This window comes from Diabrotica virgifera, chromosome 8 (genome assembly GCF_917563875.1).
Source record: "Diabrotica virgifera virgifera chromosome 8, PGI_DIABVI_V3a".
Lineage (NCBI taxonomy): Eukaryota > Metazoa > Arthropoda > Insecta > Coleoptera > Chrysomelidae > Diabrotica > Diabrotica virgifera.
The window spans coordinates 190,205,824-190,220,662 of record NC_065450.1 but is presented as its reverse complement, the minus strand read 5'-3'; the positions used below and the strand labels follow the sequence as shown (position 1 = coordinate 190,220,662).

General features: G+C 31.3%; 1 protein-coding gene across 1 annotated transcript in view; it reads left to right on the top strand.

Annotated features, from left to right (window-relative positions):
* LOC114339308 (luciferin 4-monooxygenase) overlaps positions 1-13,265 on the top strand; it is a 51,315-nt gene extending 38,050 nt beyond the window's left edge. The window contains exons 5-7 of the mRNA XM_050659244.1: positions 1,010-1,364; positions 10,137-10,302; positions 12,412-13,265. Coding sequence (XP_050515201.1) covers positions 1,010-1,364; positions 10,137-10,302; positions 12,412-12,554 — 664 coding nt within the window. The 3' untranslated portion in view covers positions 12,555-13,265. The remainder of the gene's footprint in view (positions 1-1,009; positions 1,365-10,136; positions 10,303-12,411) is intronic.
* Positions 13,266-14,839: the final 1,574 nt, after the last annotated feature.

Here is a 14,839-nt window from a genome sequence, read left to right as displayed (position 1 = left end):
GGCACAAACTTTGCCTAAACATTTGACATTATAATATTTATATAGTTACAGTTGATTTGTTACCATTACTAATATTAATTTTTCTCATGGGGAACTGATTAAAATGGCTTTGTGCTAGGAGAGTATAACAAAAATAATCTACTTGCAATAAAAATTTATAATCAAAAATTCCCCGATAGACGACAACCAAGAAGAGAAACTTTTAAAAGTATACTAAAACGGTTTCAACAGACTAGATACTTAGATTGTAAGAATGGTTGTACTAATATGCAGATTCTCAGTGACACTAAGGAATACATTTAATTTCTGTTATCTTCATTTACAATAGTTTTTGTTCGATAATATTTATCATAATCTAAGTGTCCAGTCCGTTGAAATCGTTCTAGTATATTTTCAAACGTTTATCTGACGCTGGCGAATTTTTAATTATCGCCTACGAGATCAGAGCGGATAGAAGATTATGTAAGGTTTTTGTTTGCTTATTTTTTTTCTTCTTCTTTTATAGCCTTTGGGAGCTGTGACCATCTAGCCAGCAACATTTCTTAAAATTAACGCTGAACTAAACAACTAAACATGCCATAAAACAAAACTATTCGAGCCTAATTTACCAATCAAGGATAGGGAAGGGGAAGTGAATTTGGTTAAAAAAACGGTCGTTAAAATATAAACTAAATAAATAAAATGTAATTTGAAAACAATAATTTGACACTATATTTAACAGCCAATATTATGACAGACTCAGTTACCATTTACAATCTCACCAAACATAATAATGACGTCATATAAACTCACTAATTCTAGCCAATGAAATGCTCACAGTAATAGGAATGGCATATCAAAAAAATCTGATTATTCCCTATATATTTTTTCTGATTTAGAATAAGGCAACAAAGGAGCCTTACGTGCATTCCTTATTGTTTTGCTTTTCCTATATATACATATTTTTAAAACCCTGTCACCACACAGTGGTGTAGGTCCAATTTTGATTTTGAATCTTTTTTTATCTTAGGTTAAACCTTAAAGCAATTCATCAAGCTTATGGATGCACTGAAGGAACCTTAGCACTAACGATCATGAACAAGGACATCTATAGGCCGGGATCCTGTGGAAAAGTGATCACATACATGAAATGCATCGTTAGAGATCCCGAAACAGGTAAATGGCTGGGTCCCCATGAGGTAGGAGAACTTTGCTATAAAGGACCGACAGTCATGAAAGGTTACTACAGAAATCCCGAGGCCACCAGAAACTCTTTCACGGAGGATGGTTGGCTAAGAACCGGTGATCTTGGGTATTATGATGAGGAAGAGTATTTTTATGTGGTAGACAGATTGAAGGAGTTAATAAAATATAATGGATATCAGGTAAATTTACTTATTAGTCGAGGAAATGAAGCATTTTGGCTCGCAATTTTTTCGTCCATCATGGATTTACTTGAAATTTTCACCGAAGGTAGGGAATAGTCCAAGGATCATTTTCTATATCATGCCGCTGTACGCTAAAACCTTGGGGGTGGTTGCCACACCATCTCGGGGGCGGGAATTTTTTATTACATTTTAACCATGGAAATCGATGTAAAAGGTAATTCTAAGAAAAAAATGTTTTTTACATTTTCTTCGTAAAACTTATATTTTTCGAGTTATTCGCGTTTGAATGTAACAGGTTTTCGATGAAAAAATCGACATTTTTAGAGGGTTTATTGAGAATACCTCGAAAAATATGTATTTAATCAAAAAAACTTTAGATATCAAAATTGTATCTTTTAGTAACACAAACTAAATTCTGTTACTGTAATATCTTTAAGACCAACACAAACCTAGATACGGCATGTTAAAAGTTAGCTTTTTTCGTCAAATGTTTAATTTGAAATATTCAAAGTAAAATAACGGAAAAACTTTGCATTTTTCGAGGAAAATTTAAATAATTTTTTTTAAGTATACAGTCAGGCCTTTCAAAAAATAATAACAAAAAGTTTCTAGCCTGAAAATTAAGCGACTTATGATCAAAAAAAGTTCGGTACCTACTTTTTTCTATGAAAAACTTAGTGAAAACCACCCCCTAACTACCCTCCTAATTAAAAATTGGTCTTCACCTTTCTGTAATTCCTTTTATATTTGTATTATCAATACAACCAAAAAGTTTTACCTATTTGAAAGGCCTAATTTTAGAAAAATTGGAGTTTAAAAAAAATTAATTTTTTGGAATTTCCCATTTTTCACCTTTTACTTCAAAATATCTCCGAAAATACTGGAGATACGAAAGAAATGATGAACTACTAAATTGTAACTTTTTTATAAACATAAATTTTCTTGTGCATAGATTTTCATTACAGTGAACAGTTAGCGATATATAGCTGTTTAAAACCTCTATTTACAAGCTAACACCCCCTTATTCGAGCTCTTTAAACCCACCCTAATTAAAAACTAAGGGATCTTACGGAATTTAGTTTACACAGTCTTATAACTCTTCAAAAATACTACAAAGTTATTTTTGAAAAATCTTTTTATCGCCAAAAGTGAAGGAGCTATGTTTATAAAACCAGTTTGAAAAATTCGGAAAATTCGGATAGTCCGCTTATGGATATTTTCAATTTATGTATAATACCACAGAACCGGTTCGTATACTGGAAGATGACTAAAAAACTATTTGTATTTGTATTCGTACATATTTGCAAATTCGTATTTTTGTCTAAATAAATGTTTTTTTAATTCTTTAATTCTACTTTTTTTCTGTATAGATCTAATAAAATATCTACTTATAAAAACTGTAATGTTATTAGGGGTGGTTTTTAAGGGTTGAAATATTATGATATTATATCCTAATCTATAAAACAATCATTATTTAACCAATCAAAACCAAATTTTACCCATAATATTAAAGTTTACAATGTTTTTATATAATTTTTCACAATAAGGGGTAGTTTACACGCCTAAAAATAATCAACGCCCTTAAGCATGATATAGAATATGAAGTATAGGATGAGATGATCCTAATCCCAAATTTTTATGTAAATCGATGCAAGCCGAAACTATTATTTTAGGATAAGTAAATTTTTTATATATAGCTCCAACAAGGGTGGTTTTAAGGGTTGAAATATTATGATAGTATCTTAAAGCATAAAGCAATCATTATGTAACTAATAAGAACCAAATGTTGACAATATTAAAGTTTAAGATGTTATTTTCTAATTTTTTACAATTAGGGGTAGTTTTCACCTTTAAAAAATCAAAAGCGTACAACAACTTAATATAGAAAATTAACTAGAGGGTGTAATGACCCTAATCCCAAATTTTTGTACAAATCGATGCTGGACGAAAAAGTTGCGAGGTTTTACCATTTTTTCAGCTTCATTTCCTCGACTATATGCATTTTAAATACAAACAAGATTAAAAAAATTTCATGTCTTTATATCCATTCTTTTTATATATTTACACAGGAATTGAAATCTTTATCTTTTCTGTATTACGATACTGTCGAGTGAGCTTATTTTTCTCATTTATCTATTTCTTACCTTATCTCTAAGAATCTCGCCCGTTATAGTTATGTTATTAACAGTGGTGTAGCTAGGGTGGGGCGGAGGGGGCGATCCGCCCCGGGTGTCATCCTTTCGGGGGTGACACCCGAGAGAGCCGATCACAAAAGAATCAATTGTTAATTTGTAACTTTACTCACTTTATCATCAAAATAGAATTAGATATTATTTTGTGAGTTGTTTGTCGGAAAAATCACAACTTAGGTATTGACAAAAATTGGCGCCGTCGATTTGCGAATCAACTAGTGACATCCACTCGCTTAAATTGGAAAATACTCAAAAATCGGTGCCGTGTGCTTCCTTACCGTCTTTCGGAGGCGACAGGACGTAACATGTTCTATCTCTTGAACGACTAGTCATGATCTTTATCGGTAACCGATATGATCAAGATATCTTCTTTTTCTTGTAGTGCCTATCCGTTTCGGATATTGGCGACCATCGTGGCAATCTGTAGTTTGCACACTGCTGCTCTAAAAAGATTTGTGGTTGTTGTGTTGAACCACGTACGTAGATTTTTCAGCCAGGAAATCCTTCGCCTTCCTGGTTCTCGCTTTCCTTCCACTTTTCCTTGCAAGATTAGTTGCAGTCCATATCTTTCTGTCCTTATCTATCTTTCACTGTTCCTCATGATATGACCGAGGTATTTGATTTTGGCTGTTTTTATTGCGATTAATAGCCCTTTTTCTTTTTGCATTCTCAGCAAAACACCCTGATTAGTAATGTGGTCGGTATAAGATATTTTCAGAATTCGACGATAAAGCCACATTTCAAACGCCTCAATTTTCTTGCAGGTGGCGTCTGTGAGAGTCCATTACTCAACTCCGTACAAGAGTATAGGAAACATATAACATCGTAATAACCTGATTTTTATGGGTATCGACAAGTCATGACATTTGAATATCAAGACATCAAGATATAATAATAATATGATCGTATTTTTGCAGTTATATATGTGACTACGTAACTGCAACAATTGTTGATTCCTGCTTTACTTGTGCTTTGTTGTGTCGCGAGGTATTATTATTCTGATTTTTTTGCAATGAAAAAATGTGAGGACTATGACATTTCCACAGAAAGACGAATTCGGCGTCAAAAACGAATGTATGGTGAGTTACCGATACAAGACTCAGACTTCGAGCCAAATTTCAAAAGAATATGTTAAAAAATGTTTTGACCAAACTCCGTTCGTGATGTGGCTTCATTATTCAAGGTTGTGCAGACACACACTTTGCTTTCCGCGAACAGTGAACCGCTGAAATTAGCTGTTTCAACATTCTGTGACTTTTACCATGAGGAGGTATCAGAAGCAGACCTCCTGCTAGAAATACCAAGGCTCAGAAGACATTTATAAGTGGCCAATATTACAGCCTCTAAATAGTTTGCTGTAGACTTTTCATTGTAGAAGTTCATTGTGGAATGGGATTTAACCTTTCGTTACTCGCGCCAACTTTTTGTGATCGGATACTCGCGCACGGTGCAGGAGACCGGGTCCAAAAATATGGGTCAGCAGTGTTTTAAAATTATTTTTTTTTGCAAAATTGTGTACGATTAAATTATTTAATGAATACATGATCATATAATTTTGTAGATATGCGTTTGTGTTCACATTATATTACTTTAATCAAAAATTTAATAATTTTCATTGTTATCCATTTATATGTATATACAAAAACATTAGAAGTGAAAAAAAATTGAATATGGTTAAATTTGTTTACTAAGAACTTTAGATCTTAATTCAATACACAAAAAAATTAAAAATAAAGAGTAATTGTAGTAACAAAAAAAGTTATAAAAATTAATTAACGTTTTTAAAACATGAAATACACAATGGTGTCACATTCATTGGAACAATGGCGTTCCAAACACAGATATTTTGAGCATATTTGGCAGTAAAACTTTGTTTTTCTATTTTTCTTACAATCACAAACAGCACAGCGATCTGAAGTTCCTGGTGTTACGACTGGTACTTGTTCTGTTGGTAAACCACATATCTCCCTAAACCTCATTCTGATGGTTCTGGGTAAGTTATATATTTATATTTATATATATATATATAAATATAAATAAACTAATCTATAAACATTGAAAATAAGGAAAAGATCTTAAATTACCTTACTAATTAAAAATATCGATGTGTGATCCAAACACAAAAATTGGTGCACAAATACTCGCACACGGTGTACGGGACCGTGTTGCGTAATAACAAAAGGACAGTACTATTTTTTACACTGCGAACTGACTTTACCCACAGTTGATTGACCACTGAAGAAGTATACCAAGTAGCCATTCAAAATCCCCACTACAAGCAGAGTTACAGGAATTTATTTACAGGCCCGGTCTCCCACACCGTGTGCGAGTAACGGAGGGTTAATGGAATCCCTCCCAAACTTGATGGTCTCATTAAAATTGTTTACGACCATTTATGTATCGGTTGCTTCATATCAGAGAAGTTTTAGTAAGCTAAAATTAATCAAGCATTAGACCTGTAGATGCAACATTTTGCGGCAATATGTTTTAAATGCATTCATTTTTTTCGTATCCTGAGAAAACTAAGAAGCATTTTTAAAAAATTTACATGTAGAATGAAAGATAACATGATTACCGAGGGCCGTAAGTCCCTTAGAATAACCAAAAAGTTTCTTTTGAATGAGATATTTGAAACTAAAAATCACATAAATTTTCTCTCTTTTTTCACTTTTTTTAATTTCTCATTCAGCGTTTAAATTTTCCAAAAATATGTACTTATTAGTTTTCTTAGGATTCGAAAAAAAAGAATGCATTCTAAACACATTGGCGAGTAATTTTGCGACTACGCCCTAAGCTATAATTATTTTATTATTCAAAACATACGTTAATTGGATTTTCGTTGATTTTAACAATTTTATTTTTAGGATTTGGGATGACACCATCGATTACCGCCCCGGGTGTCACCTATGTAGCTACGCCACTGGTTATTAACATGCCGAAAGATCTTAACATGTTTTTAATTAGATTCATATCACGTTATTTATTTTTATCGATATTTGACAAATATTTGTGTTCACTTTTGTCTGGTGGCCACGATTATCTTAACCAGTATTAGTTACCAAGAATGATCGTGTACTATTATGAATATATCAGGGGTCCTACAGCCTCCGCCTCATCCCGCATTTCGATCTCCTCCTTTTTCGGTTGATCCATTCGTCTTTATTTTGGCTGCAACTCTCAAATGCTTTCTTCAAGTCATTCAGACATAAATGCAGATATAATATTATACTCTAGTGATCTCTCAGTAATTTGCTTGATGACGAATATTGCATCTATACACGAACTTCCATTACGAAAACCCTGTTGTTCATCTGCTAAACTTATCCTCTGGTTCATTAGGTCTTGTAAAATTTTACGTGTAAGTTTTAGGGTAGTATTTAACAAGTTGATAACTCTCTAGTTTTCTGGCTGCTTTGTATCTCATTTTTTGAATAGTAGAATTAGTTCTCTCGTTCTCCATTCTTCCGGTATTTTAACCCGTGTTGAGCTGCCCCCCCCCCCACTTGCAAAAATTAAAAACTAATAGTCTTGATTTATGAGCTATTTATGAGCTCTCATATTCCGCAAACTAAAAATTTTGAGCTCGTTCCACTGAGCAGGAATTTAATACTTTAGTGGGGGGCTGAGTCAGCCCCCCCACTACTTAAAAATAGGAATATTGAATCGCTTTTTGCGACAGAATTACGAGCTATTTATGAGCTCTTGAAATTATATAGCTTCGATTTTTGAGCTCATCCCCTTCACCCCCAAACAACCTTTTAATTGACTTACCTTAAGAGAAAAATGCTGAGAAAACTTAAAATATATCGTATTGCCGATTTAATTCCTATAGCGTATATACTCTAAGAATAAACTATCAAATCACGTGCATTTCGATTATTGAGCTACAACCCCTTCGCAAGAAAACCACCCTATCTTCCCGGCTTAAGAGAAAGTTGTAGGTAAAATGCATTAAATTAATTATTTGGCGACTACATTCATTTAATAATTTATAAGCTTTCAAATTACGCGCATTTAAATCAGTAAATTGCAATTTATTTTATATAGTGCAGTCACTGAAAGTAAAAATCAACGATTATCTTCAATTTCGGTGAACCTTCATCGATTTTTACGAAAATTGGTCAGTGGTTAGAGGATACCTCAAGAAACAAAGGTGACTTGGTACCACCTTGCGCCTTTACCCTGAGGGTGGATACTGGGGGTGGATACCCTGGGGGTGAAAAATTATTTTGTAAAAAAATAACTGCACAAATCTATAAAAGAACAAATTATAAGCAAAATTTATTATATAAAGTTATTAAAATAAGTCAATACTTCTTGTCAATACTTATTAAAGATCAAAAATTTTAATTATTCGTGAAAAAAATGCATGTTTTGAAGCGGTTTTTCGTAAATCACTGAAAAACTGTAAGTTTTTACAAAAAAGTTATTAGTAGTTTTATTCGTATAGCTTAAATTCTAAGAATAAACTCTTAAATCACGCGCCTTTCGATTATTGAGCTACAACCCCTTCGCAAGAAAACCATACCATATTCCCGGCTTAAGAGAAAGTTGTACTTAAAATAATTTAAATTAATTATTTGTCGACTAGATATCGTTTAATAATTTACGCTAAAATATACGCATCTCAATTATTGAATTGCCATTTTTTTCTATAGTGCAGTCACTGAAGGTAAATATAACTAAGACCTTCGATTCCGGTAAATCTGCATTCATTTTCACGAAAATTTGAATAAAAAAATTGAATGAAATTACTCATTTTTGATAGGTATTTCTAAGTACTTTGACAAGTATTTAGTACCTAAGTGTTATAAAATGCATATCTTTCCCGTTATTTAAGCTTGAATCTTTAGATTTGGAAAGTCGCAGAAAAAATTATACATTTAATTACCAATAACTTACTTTAAATTAACATTAAAGGGTTTTTCAAGTAATCAATTTATTATATTTTTTATTAGCTTCAATTTTAGTAATGATCACTTTTTTGTAAAAACTTACAGTTTTTGAGTTATTTATGAAAAATCGCTTTAAAGCATGCATTTTCTTTCACAAAAATTAAAATATTTGATCTTTAATAACTCAAAAATATTGATTTATTTTAATCACATTATATAACAAATTTTGCTTACAATTTGTCCCTCTCTCGATTTGTGGGGTTATTTTTAATAAAGTAATTTTCACCCCCGAGAAGGGGTGACATATACCCCGGGTTAAAACTCCAAGTTGTTATTGTTAATTCGTGAAAATGAATGGAGATTTACCGAAATCGAAGGCCATAGTTGATTTTTACCTTCAGGGACTGCACTATAGAAAGAAAATGGCAATTCAATAATTGAGATGCGTATATTTTGCAAGCTCATAAATTATTAAACGATATGTAGTCGCCAAATAATTAATTTAAATTATTTTAAGTACAACTCTCTCTTAAGCCGGGAATATGAGATGGTTTTCTTGCGAAGGGGTTGTAGCTCTATAATCGAAAGGCGCGTGATTTAAGAGTTAATTCTTAGAATATAAGCTATACGAATTAAACTACTATTAACTTTTTTGTAAAAACTTACAGTTTTTCAGTGATTTACGAAACCGCTTTATAACATGAATTTTCTTCACGAATAATTAAAATCTTTGATCTTTAATAACTTAAAAAGTATTGACTTATTTTATTAATTTTAAATAATAAATTTTGCTTTTAATTTGTTCTTTTATTGATTTGTGCAGTTATTTTTAATAAAATAATTTTCACCCTCGAGAGGGGCGGTATCCACCCTCAGGGTAAAGGCGCAAGGTGGTACCATGACACCTTTGTTTCTTGACGTATCCTCTAACCACTGACCAATTTTCGTGAAAATCGATGAAGGTTCACCGAAATTGAAAGTAATTGTTTTTACCTTCAGTGACTGCACTATACAAAATAAATTGAAATTTACTGATCTAAATGCGCGTAGTTTGGAAGCTTATAAATAATTCAATAATATGTAGTCGCCAAATAATTAGTTTAATGCATTTTAATTACAACTTTCTCTTAAACCGGGAAGATAGGGTGGTTTTCTTGCGAAGGGTTTGTAGCTCAATAATCGAAATGCACGTGATTTAATAGTTTATTCTTAGAGTATATAGGTTATAGGAATTATATCCGCAATACTATATATTTTAGGTTTTCTCAGCATTTTTCTCTTAAGTTAAATCAATTAAAGGGTTGTTTGGGGGTGAAGGAGATGAGCTCAAAAATCGAAACCATATAATTTCAAGAGCTCATAAATAGCTCGTAATTCTGCCGCAAAAACCGATTCAATATTCCTATTTTTAAGTGGAGGGGGGCTGAGTCAGCCCCCCACTAAAGTATCAAATTCTTGCTCAGTGGAACGAGCTCAAAATTTTTAGTTTGCGGAATATGAGAGCTCATAAATAGCTCATAAATCAGGGCTATTTGTTTTTTGATTTTTGCAAGTGGGGGGGGGGCAGCTCAACACGGGTGGTATTTTATTATAATATTGTAGTATTTTCAACTAAAAATAATGCTATAATATGAAGACATACCGAAGTCAACAATATTAACCACAATAATTTAATATTTCAGGTAGCTCCAGCAGAATTGGAAGCTATCCTAGTTAATCATCCGAAAGTATTTGAAGCTGGTGTGGTAGGTCTTCCAGACGAAAGAGCTGGTGAATTACCACTAGCATTTGTTGTAAAGAAAGAAGGTCAAATTGTATCAGAAAAAGAACTTCAAGACTATGTAGCAGGTAAGGATATTTTTGTAAATAGCTAGTTAAGTCTAATATTACTACACTTAAAACTACATTTAAAATTAAACTTATTATTAGGAAATTATGAAAAAATGATTATTATTTTTGCAAAATTAAAAAAAAAATTAAAAAGATGGAAAAAATCAATTTTCTTTTAATAATCTTTTTCAGTTACTTAAAAGCCACATTAAGTCTTCAAAATTTACCCAGAAAATCTTTAAGATATAAAAAAATACTCACAAGATTTCAGTAGAATTGATCGAGTAGATTTTGCAGAATACTTTTGTAACCTAAATTTTTGAAAAAAAAATAAATAATTTTGCAAATTATGCAGAGCCAACAAAAAAGCTTTAAGCACTTGAAAGCTTTTCATGAAAAAGGGCATTAAAGTTTTCAAATAAAATTTTAATTATTAATGGCTGTTGAATAGAAGAGCATAGGGAATTCTTTCCCAGCTGTACAATTTTTAAGCTAACAAAAAAAATGGGCTAAACAAACGTCATCCTACAGGCTTATTACCTTAAAAATTTCACAGTTGGGAATAATTCATTAGGCTTTCCAATTCAACGAATTTTATTAGCTTATATTTTATTTGAAAGCAGCTTGAACGTCCTTCTTTTATATATTATGTAAAAAATGTTTTTGTTCCAACTTTTTTATTGGCTATGCATGATTTTGAAAATTAATAAGTTTTTTATTTAGGCTGCAAAATGATTTTGTAAATACTACTAGATCGATTGTGCTGACATTTTTTGCAGTGCTTTTTTAAACTAAAAATAATATGTTCCGCGTAAATATTGAAAGTTCTGTGTGGCTTTTAAATACCTTCCAAAAATTATGGAAGTAATCTTTAACCCTTATTTAATGGTTTTTGTTCATTTTGGAGTAATTATTATTTTTTAATTTGCAATAGATTCAATACAAACATATAGCTCCATAAATAGGAAATTGTTATAAAATATATCTGCCGAAATGTAGCAGTGAAAAGAACATGAATTTTTCAATTTTTTTTACAAATTAGAAAATTGATAAATTGACAAATGAATGGTGGGCCACAACAACGTTGTAAGCGACATATTGGGTCAAAGTGAGGTTTTAATACAATATTATTGTATATCCAAAGACCAATACGAGCATCTTTCAATCTGGCTAAAACATTTTGCCTTCCCTGAGTTTTTCTTACCGCAATGTTGGTATCCGTATGTTCATAAATAGCTTGTCAATATGATTTTTTCATCTCCTGCATAATCTCAATTCTGTCGCTTACAACATTGTTGTAGCCCACCATTCAAATAAAAAATTTGGCCCACTTTTTGAAGTGTCCGATTAAAGCCGAAAATACCATCATATGATTTATCATACCCAAAACAGATACCGCCAGGTATATAATATTTGAATATGATTTGAAAAATTTCGTGTATTATCGTGGCTACAAAAAGAAAAATAAAAGAATAGGAGGGATCCTACAAATTTTCGTTTTAATATTTTAATGTTATTATAAAACTAATAGACCTGGATCCCGTGTACCAAAAAAAGTTGATTACTAGCAAGCTGAAAATTTGTTAATAGCTTAACGGTGTCTACTATGGAACAGGGGACGTTTTAATTGTGGAACAGGTTAAACATTTAGAACGTCAGACTACGAAAACGTCCCATGTATTTTGTCGGACAGAACTTATAATTGATTTGCTACCTTTCACTAAACTTTTATGCAAAAATTGGACTGCCAATAATTTCCAACCTAATTCCGGTCATTTGACATGTTCTACGGGTCGGACTTATTAAATGCCCAGTTGGTAATAAATACCAGTCTGATTTTTGCATGAGAGTATAATGAAAGGGTAACAAATCAATTGGAAGTTCTGTCCGCCAAAATACAAGGGACGTTTTCGTCTAACGGTCCAAATTTTTAACCTGTTCCACAATAATTAAAAATTCCCCTGTTCCAGTGTTCCCATACATCAAAGTTTGTCCGACGAGACACCGTTCAGCTATTAACAAATTTTCAGCTTGCTATTAATCAACTTTTTTTTGGTACTTTAGATCCAGGGTTATTAAAATTTCTGTTTTATTATTATCTTGTGATTTACCTAAATATTTTTTTAGAAAAAGTGTCAGCGCAGAAAAAACTAAGAGGAGGAATTATTTTTGTACCGTCCATACCCAAAAATCCTAGTGGCAAAATTTTAAGAAAAGAGTTGAAGACATTAGTAAAGAACTATCGAAGTAGAGTTCCGTCTAAGTTGTAAAAATTATATTAGCATTAACTTTGGCCCAATCTTATGTTCCTCTCCAGCGATATATACGTATGATATTTTGTCTAGTTTTAATTTTGTTACACTGTAACTAAAATTTATTTATATTTTGTGGAGTGGCAAATGAATGTGTAAATTGTATGCAAAAATATTAACTTATTGAAATAAAACATGAATATTGTTAAATAAGTGTGAATGTATAAATAATACAATAAAAGTAACTTATTTTAGTTAAAGTGTGTAACAAGTGATTTTCAGGATAATATATAACCTTTTATTTTTTCTGTATTACCGGTTTAATATAAACAAACGAAGGGATAATCACGTTATATCCTAAAAGTGCAATCTCTTTACCACGTAATTTGAAAATCGAGAAATAAAGAAAATACATATTAGTCGTAGTAACTAAGCAAATATTCTTGTTTAATAAAATAAAAAATATGAATAAATTCAGTTAACGAGATTCAAAAAGAAAGAGATTACACCTTGTGCTCAATGATATTTTTTTAACAGGTTTTAATATGAAGCACCAGATTAAAACCCATAAGAAATAGAACATCTTTATAGATAATTTGAAAACCATTTTCCCTTTTTAGTTATTGGTTATTTAAATATTTTTAAACGATATAATTGTAAATGATCTTTACGCTGTAAATCTTAAATTGTAATATATTTAAAACTACTTAATAAAATATTTAAAATTAACTTTTTGAGTTGAAATTACTATTTTTGTTTTTTATCTACATATAGAAAACAAAAGATTTTCAGTTGGCTGGCTGGTATTTTTCCTAATATATAAAACGTAGATATAGTCTTTGTTTCGAAGAAGTTTCAGTATGTTCCCTTAAAGTCAAATAATCTTGTAATATCGACCTGATATCGCATTAGTTTTAATATTTATTATATTTAATTATTAATTTATTATTCTACATGGGAAATAAGCCACAATTTAATTGTTAATATAGTATGTATTAATATTTAAAATTGCAAATTCTCTACATTTTAAAGGACCGCTTGCACTGACATAAAATTTGCATATACTGACTATTTAAACCCAACTTTTGTTCTATAGCGTTTTTTAATATTTTTCGAGTTATTTGCCAGTGAATATTAGCCAGATCAAAGAACACACACCTTTAAAGGAAAACCTCCGAAAAAATAAAGGAATGATGAAAGTTTGGGAATAGTTAGTTGAAATTTTCTATTATTATATAAGAAAAAGTTTACAATTTTAAATCCACTCTATTTTACAAAAATTTAAAAATACGGGGTGAAAAATATTTTCTAGGGGGTGAAAAAATTTACCTTCAAAATATGCCCGGAATTGTATAAAATGATTAATTCTAAGCAACTTTTGTTCTACGAGTATAGAGTTTTTCATTAATTCAATACGTTTCGAGTGATTTGCGAGTGAGTATGTTCATTTTTAACAAAAAAAAAAACATGTTTTTGGACGATTTTCCACAAATAAATTAAAATGTAACTACATATTTTATCGAAAAAAATATTCTTAGCAAACATATTTATAGATTGTAAAAAAGTAAAAAAAAAAATGGTGTAAAATGCGTATTTCAATAACGACGCAACTACCCTTTAGTGGCTCAGCACATTATGTAGTTACAGTTCCGTCGCTTTTGTATCATCTGTACACAGTATTTTAGAAGTTAATGACGCAATAAACAGCAATTGACAAAATTTGCAGTTGCGTCATTCTTCTTCCGGACCGGCGATATGGAGCAGAGAATTGGGTACTGAACATCAAACAAGAAAGAAATTGCAAGCCGCGGAAATGAGTTATTTAAGAAAAGTCGTGGGAGCTAGGAGAACTGAAGAAAAACACGTAGCAATGATATTAGAAGAGAATTAAAAGTAAAAACATTAAAGGAAAAAATTCATGAAAAGAAATTAAAATGGACTGGACACTTATTTAGAATGAATGACAACAGACAAGTTAAAATGACATGGAAAGCGAGGCAGATAGTGAAAAAGAGGAGAGGTCGACCAAAGAAAACCTGGAATATAAGCGTGTTGAAAATATTAAAGAATAGAGGAAAATCGTGACACGAAGACAAAGAATTAGCTAGGGACAGGAAAAAGCGTAAGTTCTCAGAGAATAACGATTAAAGAAGACACCTGGACACCTTCTGGTATAAGAAAAACATCGACCATGTATGTATGTGTGTATATAATTATATATGTTAACGGCCAAACTCGATTTCAGGATAAACTAGTTTGGCCTAGGCCAAACTAGTTTGTCCTAAACGCGATAGGATAAACTA